Below are 25,274 nucleotides of genomic sequence, written 5' to 3'. Positions count from 1 at the left end.
ATTTGTCAGAACCTATCTGCATTCTATCTGTATCCACGTCGGTAAAGTCCTGGGTAGCATTCCCTTCCAGCCAAATCCCAGTTTCATTGTCTAAGGCTGCATACTTATTTGGGACTTACTTCTGACTAAATGTGAAGAGGCTCACACCATGTGAGATGCCATGTTCTGAGGAGGGACTTGTAATCTGTTGTACATTGCTGTTAGTTCTGAACAGGGTGGAGAGAGCCATATAGCATGATGCCAGCCAGCTTTCTTTTGCTCTTCGTGATCTTCTTTTTATGGGGAAATATATATAGTCCTCTGCAATTTAAGAGGTAACTTTCACAGATAACGTCTCCATGTTTGGCACATTCAGTTCCATGTCACATAGACTTAACATTTGTTCCACTTAGTTTCTGGAGTGAGATTTGTGCCTTCCAGCTTCAGTCTCCAGTTTGTTGTTGTATGCCAAACTCTAAATACCGTAAGATATCAGATACGTTGAAAACTGGATATCAAACAATCTGAGGTGAAACCAGAGTATATCAAACACTTGGCAGGTATTCGTTATCGAAATAAGCAAAGAGAACTTTAAAGATATTTATAAATGCAAATATACTTGAACTCCAGAATGTACATACTTATCTGTAGGCAAGATATGTATCAAGCCACATATGCAGACTACATCTCCCCAAAATGTATGTGCTCTGCATAGATGGATAAGGCCACAGACGGTAGACATATTGTGCTTTTGGATAACACCATGCAAGAAATTTCAACTTGGAAAAGGCAGTTCCCAGAACATTCAGGAGATGATCAGTTTACTGATTCTTCCACAGACATGTTGGATGTCCTTGAGCCAACACTCCTCTGTAGCCTTTTCTTTTGCCTTTGTGCCTTCTTGTCCTCATTCAGTACTTTGCATGCTATCTGCACACATTCTCTTCTCTCATGTTTGTTGTGTATTACTTAAAAACATTTGGGAGAGTTTTTTTTATTTTGAGCAATAACAAATGTTTATATAGATTGTTGAGTGCCCAATACAAAGTCAATGGGCTGTGCAGATTATTTATTGTAGCATATGGATGTGAAAGAGGAGGGACTGGGGGGAAACTGTTTGCCTTATTTGTGGGAAGTGTACATGGTAGGATTTGCGGATGGTGACAAAGGTGGTCATTATAGATTGGTGAAAAGGTAGATGTGCTGTCAGATTTAAAATGTTAAAAGAAAAGGGGGGAAAGCACACTCCAAAATGAATAGAATATTAGAGGCGAGAAAATGAGACTGGATAAAGAGCACTTCAAAATTGGACTAGTCAGAACATGGAGAGATTTTGTGCTTTGATTCCATATCCTGTAAAATAGGTACTATCACTAAAATCAGCAACCAAGAAATGGACGTGTGATTAGGATGGACTATAACAAGTGATGTGTAAGATTTGCAAATGTGGTCATGAATGTTGGATATTATTTTGAGACACTGATCATCTGCCAGGTTGGCACATTATAAAACATCTATCTTCCATGATTTGATCATGGATGAGGTGCTATACCTGGTATGTATTACTGAGATCTGTGTGAAGGACAAGTCCTGGCTCCCCTTCTGAACACAGTACTCACACTCTCTGCTTGAGGAAATCTGAAAGCAGGGGTGGCATGTTCCATTTAGACACTTGAGGCAAAACAAGAAGTGCTGCCCTGCAGCAGCCGCCGCCACCACCATACCATAATTGTTGTTTATCAGACAAGGAAATGGGGGGCGGGGTGGGGCGGGGAAGAATCAAAAGTGTTTGGGATTTCCATGCTACGATTGAAGTTGGGAGGAGGTAAATGGATGGGGGATGGGGGTGGTGGAGGAATTGTTTGTTCGTGTATACAATCAGAAACTTTTCAATAAAATGTTAGCCATGACAGCAACAGCAGCAGCAACAGCAACAACAACAACAGGAACACTTCTGCACATGCCACAGTGGTTAGAAAGATTCCATTCTGAATAAAAAAATTCCTTCCAGTAGCACCTTAAAGACCAACTAAGTTAGTTCTTGGTATGAGCTTTTGTGTGCATGCACACTTCTTCAGATGCATGCACACGAAAGCTCATACCAAGAACTAACTTAGTTGGTCTTTAAGGTGCTACTGGAAGGAATTTTTTTTGTTTTGACTATGGCAGACCAACATGGCTACCTATCCATTCTGAATGTTCTTAAAACTGCATCTTGGTCCACAGTGTTCTTTTGAAATCCCAACTGTGTTACAGAGGCAGGCAGATGGCAAACCTCTTTAAACAGTTTTAGATAAAGCTATTTCACACCCAAACACACACACACACACACACACACACACACACACACAAATAAATAAATAAATAAATAAATAAATATATGCGTGATCTAGACTGGTGTGCTGCTGGAAGCTCACTCTTGCCCTGCCCCTATGTCTAAACATCATGTTCAATCCTGATTTAAGAGGAGCGGGATAGAGAGAGGTGGAAAAGACTCAGTGCCCAGAGAGACTAGAGGTCTTAGGTCTGCCTTGAAGTGTAGCCTTTCTCAGGTGCTTCTTACCAGGGTGAAGTGAGTAGCAGCTATTTATCTTTGAGGCAGACCCAGAGGAATGATTTAAGTCAAGCCTCCAAGAAAATGTATGAGAGGGAGCAGTTCTGTGACACAGGCATACACTTAACTGCAACTGTAAAAAGCTTGCTCACTCAGGCACGTAGTGCCAAACAAAGAAGTCGGCTTTGTGAAATGATTCCCGAGTTTTCCTCTTCCCTCGAGTGAGCATGAGACCCAGAACTCTTCTGGTAGAAAATGCTTAAAGAGTGTGCTAAGTCTCTCAAAACCATGAAATAGGCTTAGATGATGTGAAATCTGAAATCAAAGAAAATATACTTCCAATGCATACTAGTTGCCTTCCTGATTCTGATCGATTAAGACACACTGCCACCACTGTTTCAATATATTATCTGAAAAAAGCAAGAAGCTAGAAATGTATTTTTAAAAATTAATGCTGAGAACTTCTTGCCACTAATAGGAATCTACAGATTTACACAAAGTTACTTGGGAAGGGTGCCCATTTACAGGATTAATGCTGCTTTCTTTTTCTTTTTGGTAATTTTGCTTTAAATGCACAGCACTACCTTCTTAAGTCAAGGAATCTGTTAATTAGGATATTGTCACCCGAGACATCTGTTTTGATGCATTTACATTGATTAGATTATCTTTGATGCACTGAGAATTGCTATTCCCAATTTACAGATGAGGAAAATGAGTGACAGAGAGGTTAAACAGCTTATCCAAGGTCACAGAAATAGTAGGCACAATCCAGCTGCATGTTCTTTTCATATATAAATATATAAATAAGTGACACTTTAAAAATGCTGCTTTTTTTTTTTACTGGATTTTGAGCAGTCTGTTGCAGAACTCTGAAAAAAACGGTCAGGTGCCCAGGCCGTCTGTGCAGTGCTTTTGGAACAAGTCTGTGTTTTCTGTCTGAAAACTTGACAGAAGCAAGAATGCACTCCCTAAACGTGGCACTGTAGCAAGTAATTTTTGGGGGGAGGGGAGATATTCCTTATTCCCACAGGACCTGCCCCCCCCCCACAGTGGATCTTTCTACTGGCCTTGCTCTATTCAGAAAAAAAACAACAACTTTGAAAAAGACAATCTGCTTTCTTTTGTAACCCTGTATGCTTCTTTCTTCCTTGCCCACAGTCTGCCTTCAACATCCATTCTCTTTGGTCTGCAGTTTTAAGGCAGTGACTGATCCCAGAACTGCCCAGGTTGCTTGTTAGTTAAATAACCTGTGCCTTTGCCTTACAGAGTGGTCAGTGGATCTTAGATAGTTCTCCTGTATAGCAAGCAAATTCATTACTTTTCTAATCAGTAATAGCGCTAAACTGTCTCTCAGGCCATGATGTAGATTGGCAAGATCCCCTCCTGCTGAAAACATGCTTGAAAAAACTTGAGTGAAAGGAAAGAAAGCTCAGCAAAAAATATTGCTCAAGAAGAAAATCCAAGGGGAAAAAAATCGTTAGGAAAGGAATTACATGCCTGGACACGTACTATGTGCAGAGACAAACCTGTATAATGCAGATTTTTGTGCTTTTGGAGATTGGATAGTTTCATACGGCAGTAGAAACTCTCTGCTGTTGTAAAACATGAACCCCAGACTTTCTGGCATGCTTTGCATAGCCAAGATATAGTATAAATATCACTGATAGGAATCAACAAAGTTGTGAATTTCGTTTTCTCTTGGTTCATCATTTCCCCTCATTTCTTATATTCAGTTCTCTGCATTTCTGCAGCAATATGCAAATTTTAAAATAAAATTTATTCATGAAAATCCAGCAGCATTTTTGTGCAGATTTTTCAAATGCGCTCATTTTTGTTTGCACTTTTGACTAATCTACTGTACACATTTTTGTGGGCAATTTCCACTAATACAATGCATTTTTGTTTGTTTTTTTCACTGATACATGCATTTTTAGAAACACTTCCCCTAATATATGTACTTTGAGGTTTGGGCTGAATTATTTAATGCTGCAGGATAGGGAGAGCTATTGAGATGGCCTGCACTTATGAAATATGAGGGATTCCTGAATGTTGTGTGTGTGTGGGTGGGGGGTGAATTCTCAGCTGGCAAGGCTGCAACTCCTGCCAAGTCTCTTGTGACATTGTGGGATGGTGAGATTCATAGAATTGTAGAGTTGGAAGGGACCAAACTGCAGAAAAGCATCAGGTCAGTCAGAAGTGTGGCTGAGCCCTGAGCCTCGTCTAAAGGAATCAGAGGTTAGGGGACACTATTTCATCTTGTAGCAGTGAATTGCATACAATGATTCTATGTGGTACGAAGAAGCCTTTGCTTCTGCCTGTCCCAAATCTATTTAAGTATATAAGAAATGCTCTGCTGGAATCATTCAAAGTATCCTTCTAGTCCAGCACCCTTTACTCATGGTAGCCAACGAGAAGTTCATGAGGAGCCTTCAAGCAGGACTCCAAGTGCAATGGCACTATTGCAATAAATTTCATTGTATGATGCCAAATTCTAGAATTATGAGAGGAGGAGAAAACTCCACATAAAGGCCTTCAGCTTGTAGATCGAAGACCAACCCTTGCTTAAGCATACCACATGAAATCTACTTTTTAAATTACTTACTATGTATGTATATGTTAGTAGGGATACTGATGCAGCCCAGTTGTGAGTTCCAATATATCACCAGAAGACCCTCACTTTACACAGGGTGAAGCAGTAATGATAGCATTAATTCTCTTTGAACATCTACATGAGGGCATATAGCGCAGTATAAGAATGCTGTCAACAAAGCCTTTATTATAGATTAAACTCTATTAGTTTTCAGTACTTGTAAGGATTCTACCATCCTGAACAGGAAACCACATGGCCCGTCTTCAGGAATATTTGTGAGCTTGCTTGCCATAAGGTACCAAAAGACATCAATAATTATTTAAGGGTGCACCACACATGACTCTTGTAGTCCTTATCACTTTTGTGCCACTATATTTGATCCATTGTGCTAAACATAGAAGCTTTTAAAGTTTACCTTGTTAAACTCCTCAGCTAATTAGGTCAGAGGGCATGATTTCAGCAGCTGCAGAAAGCATGCAAATGGAGCAATAAATAAGGAAACCCATAATTAATGTCTTTTAAACAAATTGGCAAGAGTTGCATAAATGTCAATCGGGGGTGATATGGAGAATGCATTTTTGGGAAGTGATTATTTTATTGAAAGAAGTGAGAGATGAGAACTAAATAATGACATTTCCTCTTAAGGACATTTATTTCCTGCACATCCACTTTGTTAGGTGCTATACGAATGTGAAGAAGCAGCGATCTCTTTAGCTCTGTAGCTGTCCTGTTCTGCAAAATTTAAAGCCCATTAATAACCATCACCTGTTTTGCAGGTGTAGTGAAAAAGAGAGATTTTGCCAGATGCTGCTGAAAGGTGAACTTGAAGCTTGTGAAGGAGCACGTTTCATTTTAATTAATTCTGCACGCGAAGCTTCCACCAATATTAATCTCCTTTGACCAACATGGTTAATTAATTACCCTAAGTGTTTGTAAACAGATTTTCTACATACTCCTTCTCCAACTGTCGCATGCTGACCTCTTTGATGATGTGTGGCTCTAATAGTGGAGACATAAAGAATAGCAGAGCTGCTGCCAACAGGGGCTTCCAACTAAAAGCAGAGCATCCACTGGGTTGCATAAAACATAGCTTGACTGACTGAATAGGGTACTCAGGATGAGTCAGGCAATGAATAAAGTTACTTGGGGGTGCTTCTCGTTATTCCTTTTGCACATATTAAGATCAACACAAATGGATTTTTGCAAACTGAACCAGCCTGGTGAGTGATTTAGCACATGCCCAGTTGTCGTTCGTTCCAGTTCAGTCAGCTCATCTAGAGATTTCCAGTGGGTGATAACGATTGGATTAGGCAGACTGAACAATTAGAAGACCAATTCAGTGTGTTCAAGTGCATGAAATGAGTCACGCATATATAAAAATGTTGTGGGAACCTGCTTTCTTTGCGAAGGCCCCGAAGTTCCAGGTCCATAGGAATCTTATGCTGTATTACGCCAAGTCAGAACGTTGGTCCATGTAGCTCACTATTGTCTGTACACTGAAATGCAGGGGCTCTCAAGGGTTTCAGACAGGGGGCATTCCCAGCTGTACTTCCCTGTACTAAACAGGAGGTTTACAGGTTTACAAGTGTGACTTCTAAGAACTGCACAGGTAGTTACCAATTAGAAGGTGAGCTGGTGCAGTGCGAAAGCCATGGCTGTAACAATGTACTTACTGCTAGCTCAAAATCTGCAGGAATTCCAGAATGCTTTCCTTTTGTTTGTACAGCCTTTCAGAATTATCATTATTATTTTAATTGGAAGCCTTAGCTTTTAATTACTTTGCCTTGAAAAATGTGACTTTTAATTCTGTTAGTAATAGTGCCATCTTTGTAACACATTGCACCCTCCAAATTGCATATAGTATTAAATGCTACTTTGGATATTTCCCCCCTTCCACAGTGCCTCCCTCCTCAGATCTTTCCCCTGTTTTTATAAGAGTCAGTCATGCATGTTCACATCCATGCAAATGCATTATCCACCTCAAAAACGAAAGGGGATCCTCTCTTCCGATCCAGTTCTCTGAGGAAGGAGTTTTTAACATGATATCTGTAGCCTACACTTAGAGACTCAAATCTGCCTGTTAGAAGTGCTAAAGTGTTATTTTAAATACAAAATGTTGTGTCAGTGGTATTTACCTGGTCCAACACACACATACAACTTTCCCTTTCCCTCTACTTTGGGCAATTGATATGAGGCTTATTGGAATGGAATGATTTTTTCATATTTCATTGCTCCTCTCATAGGCATGCAAACAGATTGTCAGGTTGTAGAATGCTGTGTTTGCTGCACTCATGTCCTTGCTATGCTTTTCTCATCTAAAATGATGTGATGTCTGATATACCCTAAAAAGAAAGGAAAGGAATGTCTCTCACACCAAGATCCTCAGTAGTGAGCCCTACTCAGTTCCGAGTCACTCATTTCTACGTAAGCATACATAGGATTGTAACCATGCAGTCAGAACCTCTTTGCCTAATAATACTTATTTCTGGGTTCCTTCAGTTGATAGTTTGCTGTTGACAGGTGACTGGATGTTGCCTTAATCATTTAAACTCTGAGACCTCATTAAGACACAGAAATGCTCTTTAAATGTTCACTCAGCCATCTGGAGGTACTTGCCTGATGTCTTGAAGGGATTGTAGCCACACAAAGTTCCTTGTCTGTAGTGTGTCAGCTTGCTCACACTGCCATATTTGCCAAAAGCTGCTAGCACAGACTCTGACCACCCTTTGTACTGCAGATTGGAGCATCCCCTGTCTTGTGAAGCATTTAACAGTTGCGGTTTTCCACTATATGTTTGCTTGTTGTTGTTCTATGTTTTGTAGAACATCTATATGACCCAACTATATGGTCAGGGCTAAGGGAGTCTTACCAGCCCCATCACCTAAAACTTGGTGCTGTTGTTGTGAAAGAGACCGATAGGGGCTTCCTGTTGCCCCTGTGGTTAAATGTTTAGATGCACCTACCACCCATGTGGGATTCTGTAATGGAGGTTTGTGCACATGGAAATCCATCAAAGTGTTTAAACTTTCCACCAGCAACTGAAGGTTTTAGCAGTGTTTTACTTAGTATCACCTCCATACATTGTGCAACACATTCCGCACTGCACACATATGCCAAGATGAGTTTCTAGGCTTCTAAACAAACCCAAAATTCATAACACTACAATGTATTTTATTGCCTACTCAGGAGAATGTCGGACCCACCTATCATAATTCTTGTAATACCTATGGATTTGACTGTTCAAGTCCTCTGTAAACCCTTTGGGATCCTGAGTCAGTGGCGTAGCGTGGGGCGTGCAGGGGGGCCGGCTGCACCGGGCACAACATCTGGGGGTTAGGGTTAGGGGGCGCAAATTACTTGCCTTGCCCCGGGTGCTGACAACCCACGCTACGCCACTGTCCTGAGTAAGCAGGTCACCTATGCCTGTAAATGACTTTTATTCCTTTCTTGAAATAACTTGTTTACTAAGCCCACATTGGATTCTCTCTCTCTTTTTAAAACCTTAATTTGATATTATTTTTTTCAAAAGGAGCAATAAATATTTAATGATCTGGGTGCTGTTAAATTCAGAATACCCAAAAATCCTTGATTATACTGACGTAACCTTTGACATCCAAAGAGGCTATAACAAGTGCTTTTGTCCAGTGATTCTAAAACATCAGATGCAATAGTAGAAGAGGGTGAACTGACAGGCATGAGGAACTAAAGCCCACAAAGCAGGTAAAGAGTGAGCAACCAAAGTTCACTTTAGTCTTCCACCCACACTGCTCCCCTATTCACCTTGCCTTGACCAAAACCCAGTGGGTGGAGGTTGAGGGAGCCACAGCCACAGCCACAAAATATAGGGGAGTTTGTTCAGCCTGTGCCCTCTTGTCTCATATCTGCTAACCAAGGCAGTAATTAGTGTCAATGGTGATGGAAATAATGGGCACAAAGGCAGGATTTTTCATGTCTGAAAGCATCATTGATAGGTATTCTGGACTTTCTGTGGGGAATATTGCACCTCAAGGAGCATTAGTCCTAAAAATGTCAACTTGTGAATGGATCAGAACCAATTTCAAAGAATTTTTTTTCCTATATCTTGTACTCAATGTAGAAAACACAGTAATGTCAAGTTCCCAGGAACTTACTTTGGGTATTAATGGAAGATGAAGGTTCATAATGTCATACATAGTAGCATAAAACTAAGCTTATTTAAGCTTCCTTGTCATGTGTTGCAGAAAACTGAACAATATATTCTTTTTTCTTTTCTTTTTTTACTTTTTTGTAGCAAAATCTTAAATGGGTGTTTATTAAAGGTATAATAGGTATAATAATAATAATTCAGCCAGGGAACATGGAAAACCTTTATCTTTGCAATGTGGTGTTAGCTGTGGTAACATCCCATTCAAGTACTTCACATAGAAGCAGAGGTTACATTCCTCTTAAAGTCAGCATTCAGCTTTGCTCTTGGATGTCCAGGGAACAGTGCCATCATGATCAGGAATCTTCTTAAAAACTTCAAGCTAATCTGCAGCTGTTCCCTTTTCTGGAGAAACTGGGCATGGCCATTTATCCATTTTCCCTAGTTGCACCCAGGTTAGATTATTGTAATGTACACTACCTTTGAAGATGGTTGAGAAAGCAGCTTCCAGAGTTCTAAACGGAGTTTGCAAGTTAGATCCTATTATTCTGATGTTCCACTGGTTACCAGTTTGTTTCTAAATTCAAGGTGCTGACTTTGACGTTTCAGGCCCTGAATGGTCTAAGACCAGGGAATCTCAATAATCACCTACTCCCATATGAACCTGATCAAAGCACTGAGATCTACTTCTGAGCCCTGTTCCAAGCCTTCTTGTTGTTGGAAATGGGCATAAGAGACAGAGCTATTTTTGTGTGACACCTTCCTGAGGGTTGTGCATATGTGTTTGGCCCCATCGCTGCTTGTCTTTTGGGAAACAGCTGAGGCTTTTTGTTTCTGTGGGTTTTAATGGGATGCTTTTGCTGCTTCATTAAGACCGGCTTCATTTTTGGATCAGGGATTCGTGAGTAGTTTTAAAATTAATTAATCCAGACCTTCAGTTTTCATGTATTTCTACAAAGTTCAGTTGACCATGTGGACTGTAATTTGGGGGTGATGGTTTTAGCAATGATCTCTTTCTGTTTTTCCATTGCTTCAGGTGGGATGGTGGAAGGACAAGCGTCTCAAGATGAAATATTATGTGTGGCCACGTTCTGAGCTTTACCCTGACAGTGAGGAGCGTGCGGACGACCATCTCAGCATAGTGACCCTAGAAGAAGCACCGTTTGTCATTGTGGAAAATGTGGACCCCCTAAGCGGTACCTGTATGAGAAACACTGTCCCATGCCAAAAAAGAAATGTGACAGAGTAAGTGCCAACAGGATCTTTCTCCAGCTGATTCCTCCTAGCATGTTTCTCTCCACAGCAGCAAAGCCAGCTGGACTGTCTCAGGCTGGCTTTGTTGCCACTTGCCACTAACTCAACGTTCCAATCAGCTTGGCTCATTCAGCAAAACATCAAGCAGAGTTTTCAGCTAGGGATGTAATGGAGAATGAAAGAGAGAGTAGCCAAGGAAAGAAGTAGGGGATAACAGTAGGCAATTTTCAACAATTCTAAATTCTAGCACAGATCAAAATTGTCCAAATCACATTTTTGTTGGAAATTAGCACCTTTGTCTAAAAAAAGGAAGAAGATGAAAATAGAAAAATGACAAGAATATATTTTCAAAATTTCTGCTTATAACATTCAGTTTCTGCTGAGAATGCCACACAAAGTTTGAATTTGGAACTAAACATGGTAGTTCTGTGTTTTTCAAGGATCATATGGAATTTCTCAAGATTAAATCCACTTTCTGAGTGCAGCATGATGGAAAAAATGGGCCATATGTTTTTGTTTTTAGTTTTAAAATATCATTTATCAGTTACACTTAATCACTTTTTGTTGTGGCTGTTTAGCAACAAGACGGATGAGGAGACTGCGTACACCAAGAAATGTTGCAAAGGGTTTTGTATTGATATTCTCAAGAAAATCTCCAAGTTTGTCAAGTTCACCTATGACCTTTACTTGGTAACCAATGGTAAACATGGGAAGAAGATCAATGGAACTTGGAATGGAATGATAGGCGAGGTAAGCCATGAAAGGTACCTGCTTTTACTTACAGGCTCACCAACAGACTGAATGAATTATTTCCCCCCTATGGCCGGATAATACGGCAGAAATTGAGTCATGCTTTCCAAATCTGTGTAGCAATTTGAATTTTGCCATTGGGAAAAATTATCATCTTGGAATTATCACCAAGCAAATTTGTGAAGTTATATGATATTTACATGGGTTTTTTTTTAATATAAAAGCAAATGTAAGAAAAAATATTTTCTGGAACAAGCAGGAAATGAAGAGCAATAGAAATAATGTTGTTTTCTGCTGCTTGTGGTCCATTTACTGCCAGAGTATTTCTCAGCATGTGTTTGATGGAGGAGGTGATGCGAGGTATGCCTTGCAATAACACAAAGGGAAACACCAGTATATACAACTGTAAAGTTTAAAGGATTTTTGCCACCTTTCTCCAAGTCTCTAAATCTGTGGGCAACAGCTCAGTCACAGGGACAACCCTTGACATCTGCAGGTAGCACTGGGAGACATCCCTGCCTGAAACCCTGGAGAGCTGCTGCCAGTCAGTGTACACAGTGCTGAGCTAGATGGATCAGTGATCTAATTCAGCATAAAGCAGCCTCCTATGGTGTTCCTAAATGTACATCGTCTCTGATCCCAACACCCAAAGTGTTTTGCAGGTATGTGTACATATGTGTGTACACAAATACTGAAACCAACCCACAACCAATTGGTTGCCTTAAAAGGGCACACTTGTGGGAAAACACATCTGAAGGCAGCCCTGTTCAGGGAAGTTTTTAATATGTGACATTTTAGTGTATCTTTCATCTTTGTTGGAAGCCGCCCAGAGTGGCTGGGGAAACCCAGCCAGATGGGCGGGGTACAAATAATAAATTGTTGTTGTTGTTGTTGTTGTTGTTGTTGTTGTTGTTGTTGTTGTTGTTGTTGTTGTTGTTGTTGTTATTTTCCAGGGAAATGGAAAACAAGGATGGTCCTTCCCAGGAATTATTTTTTTCCTTTCACTGATCTGACCTTCCATTCTGAATGTTCAAATATGATGTGAAATAATCCTTAGCTAGCTTGCCACTCTTTTTCTCCTCGCTTATTGCACAATGTGCCACCTTCCTCCTATTTTCTTTTTCCTTTATCTTTCCCAGTTCCCATTTCCAAATGTGATGTCAACACCATTTGCCCTTGCTTTTTCCCTTCCTGCCTCATATATACAAAACCTTATGAATGTGTGGCATCCTGTCCTTGTTTTAACTTACCCGAAATCATCCTTTATTCTTGAACAGGTTCCAGCTCCTGCATGCTAGACTCTAGTCTCTGCATTAACTATTTTTCTGTCTCCTTGTCTCAGGTGGTTGACAAACGTGCCTATATGGCGGTGGGATCCCTCACCATAAATGCAGAACGCTCAGAAGTGGTAGACTTTTCTGTACCCTTCATTGAGACAGGCATTAGTGTAATGGTGTCGCGAAGCAATGGGACTGTCTCACCTTCTGCCTTTTTAGGTAAAGTTTTTAAAATTATATATATTTACATTGAGGCAAAGTGCAGGGGAAAATATTTTAAGAAAAACAACCAGAATGTTTGCTGTTCTTTTTCAAATTTAAAAAACAAACAGCACACACACACTGCTTGAAAGAAACTTCATACACCCTGAAGTTCAATCCTGAACTAGATTTCAGAACCAGGTTCTAGATGTGAAAATGAGAATACTAACAAATAACTTCAGAAATATTGGTCCCAGGTTCCAGAACTAGAAGTTTAATTATGTTCAAATACATTTCTTCAGCTTTCCCCTGATCTTTGCTTCCCAAAGCCCGGAGTTGACCTATGACAATCATTTGGCATCCCAGCAGTATGACATGCAGACGTTCAGAAGAAGCTTTTCCTATCACTTTGCCTTATATCCAAAAAAGTGAAGGCAGAGTCTCTTTCTTGCTTTCTTTTTTGAAGTTTGTAAGCCTTTTTTTGTGTGCAAAGCCCTCAAAGCACCATAAAACTTTAAAAAATCAAATGAAATCACAATAGCAGCAGAGAAAATATACTGACAAAAAAACTAAATACTAATTCTTAACTGGCTAGTGCATTTCCATTCTGAGGATCTACATCAATATGGCACTCTGTGCCAGTCTACAGAAAGGGAAAGGACTAGGCTGGCTTTCTGGGGCAGAGAGTTCCAGAGCTTGGGTTAAACCAGGCTGAGAGTCAAAGCAGAGTGACTAACAATGGAGTCACGTGCTCCAGAGAACAGGATCCCAACATCAGCCTGAAAGCAGTATTTTAAACACATTTCAAAGGCAGGACCACTAGAACATATTGCAAAGTACTGCAATTGCATATTACCACCTCTCCCCATGGGACGCGGGTGGTGCTGTGGGTTAAACCACAGAGCCTAGGACTTGCCAATCACAAGGTCGGCGGTTCGAATCCCCACGACGGGGTGAGCTGCCGTTGCTTGGTCCCTCAAAGTGCAAGTAGATAAATAGGTACCTCTCCGGCGGAAAGGTAAATGGTGTTTCCGTGCGCTGCTCTGGTTCGCCAGAAGCGTCTTAGTCATGCTGGCCACATGACCCGGAAGCTGTACACCGGCCACATCACCCGGAAGCTGTATGCTGGCTCCCTCGGCCAATAAAGCGAGATGAGCGCCGCAACCCCAGAGTCGGCCACGACTGGACCTAATGGTCAGGGGTCCCTTTACCTTTACCTCTCCCCATACTAACCCACCCAGAGCCTGCAAGAAGGGCCCGAGGCCCTTCTTTGTGTGAGTTCTGGAGGGTGGCAATACAAGAACTGGCCTTTTCTGCAGTAGTTTCTCGCTTGTGGAATGCTCTCTCCAGGGAAGCTCACCTGACCCCTTCATTATATACTGTAAGGTGCTGGCAAAAACTCACTCCTGTGTAAGTTCTGTACCTGAAAGCAACTGCCATTTAGAGTAACAGTAACTGTAAAGAAGTAAACAAATCAGTTCGGGGTGGAATTTAATGATGGTCTCTTCCAATCTTTCCACCCACATAAGCAATTCTGCTTGCCAGTTGGAACAATACCAGCTCTCCTCCCTAGGGGGCAGTATGAGGAGACGAGGGGGAAAGGCCCTTTCCATAAGTAGAAGTCCTTGCACTTGGCTTCCACTGATGGGGCTGGCTTGTATTTTGGGGTAGGATGGAAAAGTACCTACAAATTTTCTGTCTTTTTCTCTTTAGAGCCATTCAGTGCTGATGTATGGGTGATGATGTTTGTAATGCTGCTTATAATCTCTGCGGTGGCTGTCTTTGTCTTTGAGTACTTCAGCCCTGTGGGATACAACCGGTGTCTGGCTGATGGCAGAGGTAAGGAGACATATCTCTCAACATGCAACGATTATGGTCTTGCTTGTTTAGCCTGGCTTCATTTTATCCTCCTCCTGCATATATGTCAACCATTTACAGATTTTGTATTTTCTCTGGGTAAACAAGGAAAGAAGTTGAATCAATAGGTTCACAAACAGCAGAAAATTTAAATGGATCTCTTTGGATGATTGGGCATTTGCGTGGCTCACAATACAGAGCCACTAATTTTCAGCTGACCTGAAATTATCTTCCTGACCCTATGTGTGTTTGCTCATAATTTCTCCAAAGTAAACATGCTACTTTGTTAAACTGAAATATATATTCCCTTGGACAACTGTTCACATTTGAATTGGTACCCAGCAAATGTGCAAAATTTTGCAAATTTTGTCATGCATATGAATTTTAACGTAATAAATTTGCAACCCTTGATTGCTTTTCCTACTTTGGTTCTGCTTGCCTTGGCTGTATAACTGGAAATTTACATGACGACAATGATGATGATGATATTACAAAGCTATGTAATGTTACATTCATCTATCTCTCATTACACTAATTGCATTAATGGAATTATTTCCTTCCAGAGATTCACCCAAAGTGCCTAATGGAGAACCTCTGCACATTAACCCCTTGCAAATTAATTCACATCTAGATTGTGTGTCAGAAGAAGGACAGGGATAAGGAAGTTACAGCAATCTAGGGGTGCTTGAAGCAGCAGAAACGACAAACCATCTCCAGTGTCATACTCTACTGTCTCCATAAATTTGAGACATATTAACTATTAATTTAATATCCTCGGGTGGGTGGGGGATGTAGATGGAGTAGTTGCAGAGGGACGGGGAGCAAAAGGTGCAAAGCTGTCTGATTAGAGAGTTGATTTATGAGTGAAGGGCAAAGGCAGAATACAGAAAATAAGTGAAAGCACTTGGATGCTGGTAAGATACTGGTATATTCCCTTGGCTTCGTTGAGCTGTGAAATGGCCCCCTACGTAAGACCTTCTGGTTTACCCACAGGCTGAAAATATGAAGATGCTTGAACTGAGATATTTGTGTGAAAATCGTTTTACCCGCTTCTCAAATTTGCCCTGAACGTATCTATGCCACCAAGTTTTTGAGCCCTGAAGAAAAGATATTTTGAAATGGAAATTTAGTCAGAGCTTTATGTATAGTCATGCCAAAGGGAGCTGTTGTCCACAAGCTGTGGACAGCATACATGGACCAATGCACATATCTAAGGAGATGTATGCAGAGTTGTGAATATTCATGAAGATGCTCATGCTGAAATTTCTGTATACACACCATGCACATATTTTTTGTACAGGTAGCAGAACAGATGCGAATGGTGAATAGCTTGAATGAATTATTTGGGGTAAAACTGGATTCTATATGTGAAATGATGACATACATTGTTATGAGAAACATGCATTGCACAAGGCCAATATGGATATGTTCATGTGTGTTTTTTTCTGGATACCAAATGCTACACAGAGTTCACTGTGTGTTTGCAGCTGTTTGCATAGTCCACATGATGTTAGCCTATGCAACTCAATGGGACTTACTTCTGTGTAGTCATTGAGGATGATAGTCATATCTTAACTGTTAAGGTATCCTGAAAAGGTACTCTTGCTTTATAAATCTATGGTGATTCTGGATGAAGAAGCAGCAAATATAAACCATGCAAAACTGAAAATATGCAATGTTCAACAATGTTTCTTTGCAATTATGCAGTGGAGCTAGTTTAAAGTTTTATTTTATTTATCCATTTTCCCTTTAAAAGTTTCCTTTAAAAGTTTCTTACTCACTTCCTCAAATTTTTAAAATGCAAATTATAAACATCAATACAGAGATAAATTAATTTGCATGCAAAAATAAATGTTGATGAAATGCTTCACTGTTAAGTATTCAAAAAGCCAAAAAATGCAAAATGAATGTTTCTCATAATAACTTATCTCATCTGCATTGCATATGTGGGAGCCAGATTTGCCATCAGATACATTCATTCAATTCTTATTGAAAGTCAGCTGGAGTTGTGGCACATAAGCCTGCATTAATAAGCATAACTAATAGACTCTGTGAACTTGGTTTGGGTTAGTTCCATTAAAATGCAGACGGAAAAAGAGCAGCTGTGTGAAGGAACTCTCTTGGCCTTGTACTTCATTGCATGGATGTTTCTAGTTGTTTAGATCACAGTGACCTTGTAGGACTTAAAGAACTTTTGAAAACCTGTGCTCACACTTACTTAACAGAACAGCAATAGCTATGATACCAAATGCCACAATTTGTTATAGAGCTAGAGGCGTCATGAAATTTCTGTCCTACTCATGGGAGTGCTCCTGAATGTCTAAAACTCGTGATGTGAAAAAGATTTATGTGTGCCTCTGTTTGCAAGTCATACATAAGTATGCCAAGACTCAGAGAGCAGCACTGCATACTTTCATCTTACGGGGAGGCACGTGTATCACTTCCTCCCTGTTGCAGTTTAGGTTGCAGGAGTGGCTTGCGGAGTTAGTCGCTTCAGTGACTGTATTTACGATAACGTTTGGATAAACAAAAATGCATGCATGTATTGTTAAGGCAGATGACATTTTGTTATACCTCACCCTTCATCTGAGGTACTCAAAATGACCTTTTAGCTTCACAGCAACCAGAAGATGATGACTAGGTGAGTTGCCCAAGGTCACCCACTGAGCTGAGCAGCCAAGGACAGATTTGTTTCCGGGTTTCCCACAGAACGTTAGGGTCCTTTTACTCATTTATTTTGTGGGATCCAGGCATATTTATTTAAGACACTTTTCTGCTACAGGACTGTCACATTTCCCCTGCGTTCCACCTACAGCATTTTATGGATGGGAAATGCAAATTGTTGTCCTTTGTGCAGAATGTGGCCACCGGAATTCCACTGTACCCACCTAAATGTCAGTGTCACAACAAATAGAGATGAGCAAAACACCCCACCCTCACTCATTTACACTCATAACACAATTTTCTGTACTTTTTAAAGTTCAGCTTTTAGAGTTGTGCTTTCTTGGGGACTGTTTTTACTTTTTGTTAGAGGATCATTCAATCCCAAGAACACTCATTAGCCCTCAAAAGACAACAGGTGAACATCAGCAGTGCCAAGTGTTTTTCAATAGTTTTTATTATTTTTGATGTGCTTTCCCTTTCTAGGGTTGGAGAGCACATCCTTTTTGTTTTGTTTTGTTTTAGAGTAGTAAAAAGGAGTTCCCCCTCCCAGAACACTAGTCAGGCTCTCCCCAAACATGACTTCTTTCTTCAGTTACATGGGGAACTGGGAAGCCTATTGGCTGATAACTGATTGGCTCTGCCATGAAACCTGAAGCCTACCACTGACCCATCACACTGCCAAACCATGCTTTGATAACTGGGAACATCCAACAAGGTTGTGCCATCTCCCAACTTCCTCTAGCTGCATGAATTTCCCCATCTTTCTCTGGTTAGTGTTAACTGCAAGGTTTCATTGCTACACCTGACCTGGCATAAGAACAGTTACCGCTGACCATAGTTAGCTTCTAAACCAGAGATTGAGGTAAACTTCTAATCCTGGTTTCAGTCTCTGTTTTAGAAGCCAACTGCTATTTTACCTCTTCAGATTTAACACTGCAATTCTATGGACGCTTACCTGGGAGTAGGTCCTGTTGGGGCTTACTTCTGAGCAGACATAGTTAGAATTCTGCTGTAAATTAGTTGATATTAACCAGGAAGAACAGAGAAAGAGAGGAAGAAAAGTGTGCAAATTTATGGGATTCTTCCAGTATACCAACCTATGTTTGCGCAATTAGACAAAGTGATGTATAAGAGTAAAGTGTCAGGATTTTGTACTAACTACTTGGAATGACGGACTTTGCCAGTCTGATCACTATTTCTGCTTATGTTTTCGGTCATTTCAGAGCCTGGTGGTCCTTCTTTCACCATTGGCAAAGCTATCTGGCTATTGTGGGGCCTGGTATTCAACAACTCTGTGCCAGTGCAGAATCCCAAGGGAACTACAAGCAAGATCATGGTGTCTGTGTGGGCCTTCTTTGCTGTCATCTTTCTGGCCAGTTACACTGCCAATTTGGCTGCCTTCATGATCCAAGAGGAGTATGTAGACCAGGTGTCTGGGCTGAGCGACAAAAAGGTAATGCATTTGCAACCTCAGAGGGTTGCTTCCTTGTCATGAAATCCTTTTGCTTCTTCTTTATTTTAATTGAGTGCACCCTGAGCTTGGTTAGCAATAATGCAGCCATAATTTAATTTATGATGTCAGTAATAAATAACATGATAATTCAAATAATAAGAAAACTTTTTAATTTTATTTTGTGTGTGTGTTTTTAATTGATTTGTGAATATCTAAACCCAAGTTTCTCAAAGTATAAAGTGAGCATCCCTATGTGTTGGCATCCTATAACTGTATGAACAGTTGCCAGGAGAACTGAAACAACCTCCCTGATAAAACCAGATTTTGTATATATCTTGACTGGGCAAAGAAATAGAGTGTGCCTGCTCTCTTCTTAGCAACTGTGAACTAATAAACTAGTGCTCTGCCTCCCATTCCTTCTGCTACCCTTTAATCCACTTGAACTCTGCTTGGGGCAAGTATGACAAATACAACATTTTGTCTTTGGCTGATTTTGTTCTCCTGCTTTCCAGTTTCTGTAGGAATTTCTCACAAGCTGAGAAGTGCTGCACAGCAATGCTCTGAGAGGTTATGATTATCTTCCCTGTAAAGAGGAGGAACAGACACTGATATGCTTAAGTCCATGGCAGAAATAGGATTTAAGCACACACACCCCATACACAATAGCCCACTCCTATGCATAGTTATATGGAAATCCCGCTATATTCAATTGGCTTTACTCCCAAATAAGTGTGCACAGGATTGCAGCGATAGGTTATATATTTTAGCATGAAGCTTCAGAAAATGGAAGAATATCAGCTAAATAGCTATATTTGGAAGTACTTAAGCTGGAGAGAGAAAAATACCCTCATTCAAGTTAATGTAGTTACAATGTAGTTGATAATTTGGGGCTCTGCTGTTATCGGTGAATGAGGGATGGGGATGCAACCCTGAAAGGAAATCTTCCCTCACCCATTTTCTTAATTTATTTTCTTCCTTGCTCTCATTTCCTGATTTTTTTTTAATTGTGTGAATTATAGATGCAGATGTTTTATGGTAGGCTGGGCTGTGCAGCAGCATTAGACAGAGGTCACTGGCTTGTGGTCACAGAGGTGGACTCCTTGTGCTTATGGGTCATAGCTATTGATGAATATAGTGTTGTAAGCTCTAGTTTATCATTAGTGCATTGGTTTATTTTTTAACAATAATAATATTTATTAGTACAATATTATCTTATCATACTTTGTTCAAACCAGGCTTGTCTGATATGCTGCAAGGGTGGCACTACAGTCTCCTAGATTAGATGTCCTCAAGAAGGATGTCTGTAATATTTGTGACCTTCTCGGTGCCTTTTTTATTTTTCATTCTGTCCCATTTTAACCTCACAAACCATCAAAGATGATGAATCTTCGGTGGTTGCTGATGGATGAATTAGCATATATAAGAAGCACAGGATTATTGTTGGTAGATTCAAATCCTTGGGGGAAAGGCTTTTCTTCCTATGTCCCCCCCTCCCTTTTGAGATATTAAATGCAATTTGTACCAAACCATGGGCTATTCTTTACCTTAAGGTGTATTCTGGATTTCAGGTTCTTGGATAGATGGCCAAACTTCATGTAATGTAAGGGTTCTGTGGCTGGAATTCCTGTTGTCTTTTCCCATTACAAAAAGATCTGCCTGATTTGGATGAGGGAGTTTAATCATTTTTTTATATGTGTGTTGCCTCCACACTTCTTAGCTCCCCATCTTTTCAGAAAGTCCTTCCCTGGGCAGCCAAAGAAGAGGAGGTGAAATGGTCTTGGCACTTTCCCCCATCCCCAACACCAGAGGTGTAGCAGCTATCTCTCCTCTCCTCTCCTCTCCTCTCCTCTCCTCTCCTCTCCTCTCCTCTCCTCTCCTCTCCTCTCCTCTCCTCTCATTTTGTCCCACAGCAGCCGCCCAGGCAAATCCTTCAAGAAAGTAGGGGAGAAGTTAGTATCATAGCCAATGGGAGTTGGAAGTTGGTGGGTCCTTCCAACTCCAGCAAATGCTTCACGCTGCAGAGCTTGAGGATAGATTATAGTCGTCCCTCTGCTTGCATCAGGTTGGCAACCGACAGCTTTGAAGGCTGCCTGCACATTACACTTTGTAGCTTTATTTCTAGAAGGGCTGAAGACATACTGTTTAAAAAAATTAAAACTCAGTGTTTGGGTCTTCTGCTGCCATGAGCCCTGGTGCAATTGCTGCAATTGCACCATTATAAATCCATCTCTGTTAGCACTGCATGGATTCCTATTGCCTGGGGTCCAAACAACTTACTATATCAGTCACAGCTCTGACCTCACTTATTGGCTAAAAACATTGAGAGGCAGTAACAGCCAGGCTGGCTCATTTGAAAGAAATTATTCAGAAAGGTACCTGCATGTTATGATTGATAAATTTCTTATTAGAAGGGCTAGAAACTTCTTCTTTTTTAATGAAAGCTCTGAGTCTGGTACCTCCTTCAGGGATGCCAATGAAGGCCTTCATGAGCACCAGGTTGGTGACCTCTGCCCTAACGGCCCAGCCTCCACTGATTTTAATTGGAAAGAAGGAGACGCAAACAGTAGAAACAAAACAACTAAAATGCTAGAATTCAACCATCTCAATTCATTGCTTGTAGTCACATTTCAAAGCTATCCTCTCAGATAACAAGGCACACTAATGGCTTGGAGGCCCCTCAGACCCATGTGGCCCTAATGCCACACACACCTATAAATCCTTTCCTGCTGGGAGCAGCAACACTGACATTGTTAGAGCTGTTGGGGCTTGTAGTCTGCAGGTGTGGCCTTCTTATTCCAATCTAGAACATTACTTTCCTAAAATCCCTTGCATCCTAATTTTGATTTCTCTTGCTGTTGTTTGTGTCTGTCTTGAGTGTTAGTTATGAGCTAAGTCTTGTCCCTTCACCCCCAGCCCCTAAATTCTGGCCTTTGGTGTGATTGATTTAAATCCAGTGTTAAATACTTGAAGACCTCTGGGTCTCTTGAGTTACAGTATACAGTGGTTCCCTGGGTTACAGACGCTTCAGATTACATACGCTTCAGGTTACAGACTCCGCTAACCCAGAAATAGTGCCTCGGGTTAAGAACTTTGCTTCAGGATAAGAACAGAAATTGGGCTCCAGCGGCGTGGCAGCAGCAGGAGGCCCCATTAGCTAAAGTGGTGCTTCAGGTTAAGAACAGTTTCAGGTTAAGAACGGACCTCCGGAACAAATTAAGTACTTAACCCGAGGTACCACTGTAGTATCTTGCTTAGAATCATAGAACAGTAGAGTTGGAAGGGACCTCAAGGGTCATCAAGGCAAATCCTCTGCAATGCATGTGGCTTGTATGGGAATCCAACCCACATCCTTGGCATTATCAGCACCACACTCTAACCAACTGAGCTAACTGCTACTTGAGTGTCCAGCTTAGTGACAGTATTCTCTGTATGCTTGTGTGTGTACCAGTCCAAGACATTTTGCTGCCTGTAGCGGAGCAGAAAAAGGTGTTGCTCTCCCTGCCCCACACCCAGTTAGGATCCATAGTACCTAAGGCCAGTTAAATTATTTTGGCATCGGATGCAAACACATGCATCTCTCCCCTTCTCTAACTACTAGAGAAGTACAATGGTAATAGCTATTGAATTATTTGGCACCATTTAACGATACCAAAAATAGATTGACTCAGGTGGCTGCCTCACTCTTCCTAATGGTAAGGCCAACTGGTATTGTTTCTCTGTGGCCACATTCACACTATATATTTACAGCGCTATGATAACACTATAAACAGTCATGGCTTTCTCCAGGCAAGTCTGAGACCTATAGCTTGTGAAAGGTGCTGGGAGTTGTTAGGAGATCCCTGTTCCCCTCACTCTTAATAAACGAAAAAGGCAGTGTTGGTCTCACTTTCACATCTTGCTTATGTTGAAACAGAATGTAGAATTAGTTGGGATTTTCTGTGAGTCTAGCAGGGATCTTCCTATGTTCTGATGCCATAGCTAAACCCAGTTTCGTCATTCTCATGGCTCAATTTTGCTGAACCTATTTTCTTTCTCTAGCAGATCCTTCCAAACAAATTTCCATGTAGATATGCCTCCAATTATTTCCCCCTTCAGATAATTGTTCCCTTAAATATTCATTTCCCAGTTCCTTATTCTTTAAGATCAAAGGAAAGGGCCAATGGTTAAAGGACAAATTGGTGATAGTGTAACAGGCAGGTGTTCATATCTCTGAATGTATACATTCATAGAAGATGCTGAACTTATTTGAAATAAAGTGGTTATTTTTCTCAATATAAATAGGATTGCAGTTTATTTCTATGATTCTGTGCTTTTTGGTGCAGTTGATTTGTCCATGTTACTGGTTTTTAGTGTTATTCTTTTCAACATTTTAATCTTAAAATCCAAGGCACATAAATCTTATTATTCGGCTAGGCCCCTGGATATGAAACATAATCTAGCAAAACACATCCTTACCTTTAAACACTTGAACAGCCTAGTTTAAAAATCAGTAGGATTTTACTTAAAGATAAGTACATCCTCATTGTTATAAACTGGGATCCTAAGCATACTTTCTGTGAAACTAAGCTCCTTTCAAATCAATTAGGCTTGCTTTTGAGTAAATATATTCAGGATTGAGGTGCCAGGCAGCACTTTCCAGTTCTTAAGCTATGGAACACTTGTTACAGGAAGAGATCTCACCTAGCACATGGGTGGGGAACCTGTGACTCTTCGGAGGGCTCTGCCATCATCACTGACCATTAACCATGATAGATGGGACTGGGTGGGGGACTGGAGTCTAACAACATCTGGAGAGCAACAGGTTTCCTACTCCTGATCTGAATTCTTCATTGAATACTTTTCACATTAGCTGGATGCTTCAATTTTACACACTGTTTAAGGGCTGCTGCTACCATTAGGAAGTAGGAAGAATAAAAGTGATTTATGAGGTCTGTGGACAAAGAGTTGCAAATCACGATGTACCATTGAGTTTTCAGATTTGGCATTTTTAAGTTGCTTGTGCCCTTCAATAGAAGCTTCTTTGTTGGAAGAAAATAGACTGGTTAGTTATAAAGTTATGAATGTTTAAATACACCAACATGTGATATATTTTTTGTCTTTCCTGCCCCCCCTTTAAATCTCAGCTCAAAGTGGAATGGCTTAAAACACTGGTATGACTGTGATGTGCTTTAGCTTTGACTCATTCCTCATAGGATCCTCTCTCTTCCTCAACGCTGCAGGGATTAATGGTGGTAAAAACTTGTAATGGGACTCTTCAGGATTAATGGGAGTACAAATGTGTTTTTTCTCAGTACCTTAAGCAGATAAAGCCTAAAGACATGCAGAGAATAGGCATGCTGACTTTTGGACTTGGATTTCACTCATGCTGGAAGAGGGGCATGTGTGAAAATCTCCCAATAGGCTACACTTGAGGCAAGATGGAAAGTAATAATCAGCACATGATTTAAAAGATTACAGTTTCAAGGTGCGGCTAACAGTAATTCTGTGCTGTCTTTCCCTCTTATCTCGCTGCAATATTACATGATGGGTTTTGGACATTATATTTCTGCTCTTGTTCCCTTTGAAGCTGCCCATAAGAAAATAGGAAAATGTGAAGCTCCATTATCCTGAGTCAGATTATTGGTCCATTTAGCTCAGTATTGTTTATGTTGACTAGCCGTGGCTCTCCAGGGTTTTAGCTAAGGGGTTTTCTGCCTAGAGATTTCAGGGACTGTGCTCGACTACTGAGTTAAATAAGAGGAGCCCTTCTAAGTCAGACCAAGAGTCCACCTAGTTCAGCTAGCCAGATGCTTCCAAGAAGCCTGTGTAACTAGAACAGTCAACATGCGTTATTTTCTTTTGCTCATACCTGATATTCAGAGGCACACTGTCTCTGTCTCTGAGCCTGGAGATTCCATTTAACTGTCGTAGTTAACAGCTGTTGATAGACCTATCTTCCATGCATTTGTTTAACCCCCTTCCCTAAGGGCCGGATTAAACGAGACATTGGTGGCCCAAAATCAGATGTCCTGTCTCTTTTAAAAGCAGCCAAGCATGTGCAAATTTGATCAGGACCACGGCCAGGGAGGAGGGATGTTAATTATTTTCTACCATGTTGTTTGTCCATTTAAAATCCCCTCAAAGCTGCTATTTTCTCTGCTGGGCTAACATACAGATGTCAATGCATTGAGACTCTGACACTCTGTGTAGCAGGCTCTGTGCATAGAATTTTGTGCACTGGAGAATCATTGTAACATATATTTTTGCTCAGGGACCTCAGAACTATATTTCCCAGTATCTCTGGTGCTGATATGCAAAAACCATTCATTCCTCTCTCACATGATCTACATGGCACATGACATCCACAGCCTGTGTACCAGGTAGGCAGTTGCATTAAGACTTCACTGCCCTGACCTCCTCACCCTGTTGCCATGATTGCACAAGTGTTTAACATACCTGCCCCCTTATTTTCTCCTCAATACTTTGTGAGCTCACTCACACTAGGTATTTTATCCCTAGTATTTTAATCCATTGGAGATGCAGCAAATTGGTCATTTACATTAATTGGATCAGTTGGAAAGAAGAAATGTGTG

At 40.8% G+C, this 25,274-nt stretch overlaps 1 protein-coding gene across 14 annotated transcripts in view; it reads left to right on the top strand.

The window, feature by feature from the left end:
* GRIN2B (glutamate ionotropic receptor NMDA type subunit 2B) overlaps nucleotides 1–25,274 on the top strand; it is a 284,672-nt gene that overhangs the window by 234,246 nt on the left and 25,152 nt on the right. For all 14 annotated transcript variants that reach the window (XM_081928536.1, XM_081928547.1, XM_081928548.1 and 11 more), the window contains 5 exons: nucleotides 10,283–10,491; nucleotides 11,079–11,250; nucleotides 12,593–12,746; nucleotides 14,442–14,567; nucleotides 18,473–18,702. In XM_081928536.1, coding sequence (XP_081784662.1) covers nucleotides 10,283–10,491; nucleotides 11,079–11,250; nucleotides 12,593–12,746; nucleotides 14,442–14,567; nucleotides 18,473–18,702 — 891 coding nt within the window. The remainder of the gene's footprint in view (nucleotides 1–10,282; nucleotides 10,492–11,078; nucleotides 11,251–12,592; nucleotides 12,747–14,441; nucleotides 14,568–18,472; nucleotides 18,703–25,274) is intronic.

Source organism: Podarcis melisellensis (assembly GCF_964234715.1).
Source record: "Podarcis melisellensis genome assembly, chromosome: 10".
In the NCBI taxonomy this organism is placed as follows: domain Eukaryota; kingdom Metazoa; phylum Chordata; class Lepidosauria; order Squamata; family Lacertidae; genus Podarcis; species Podarcis melisellensis.
The sequence above is the reverse complement of the archived record's forward strand: the minus strand, read 5'-3'. Positions and strand labels throughout refer to the sequence as shown.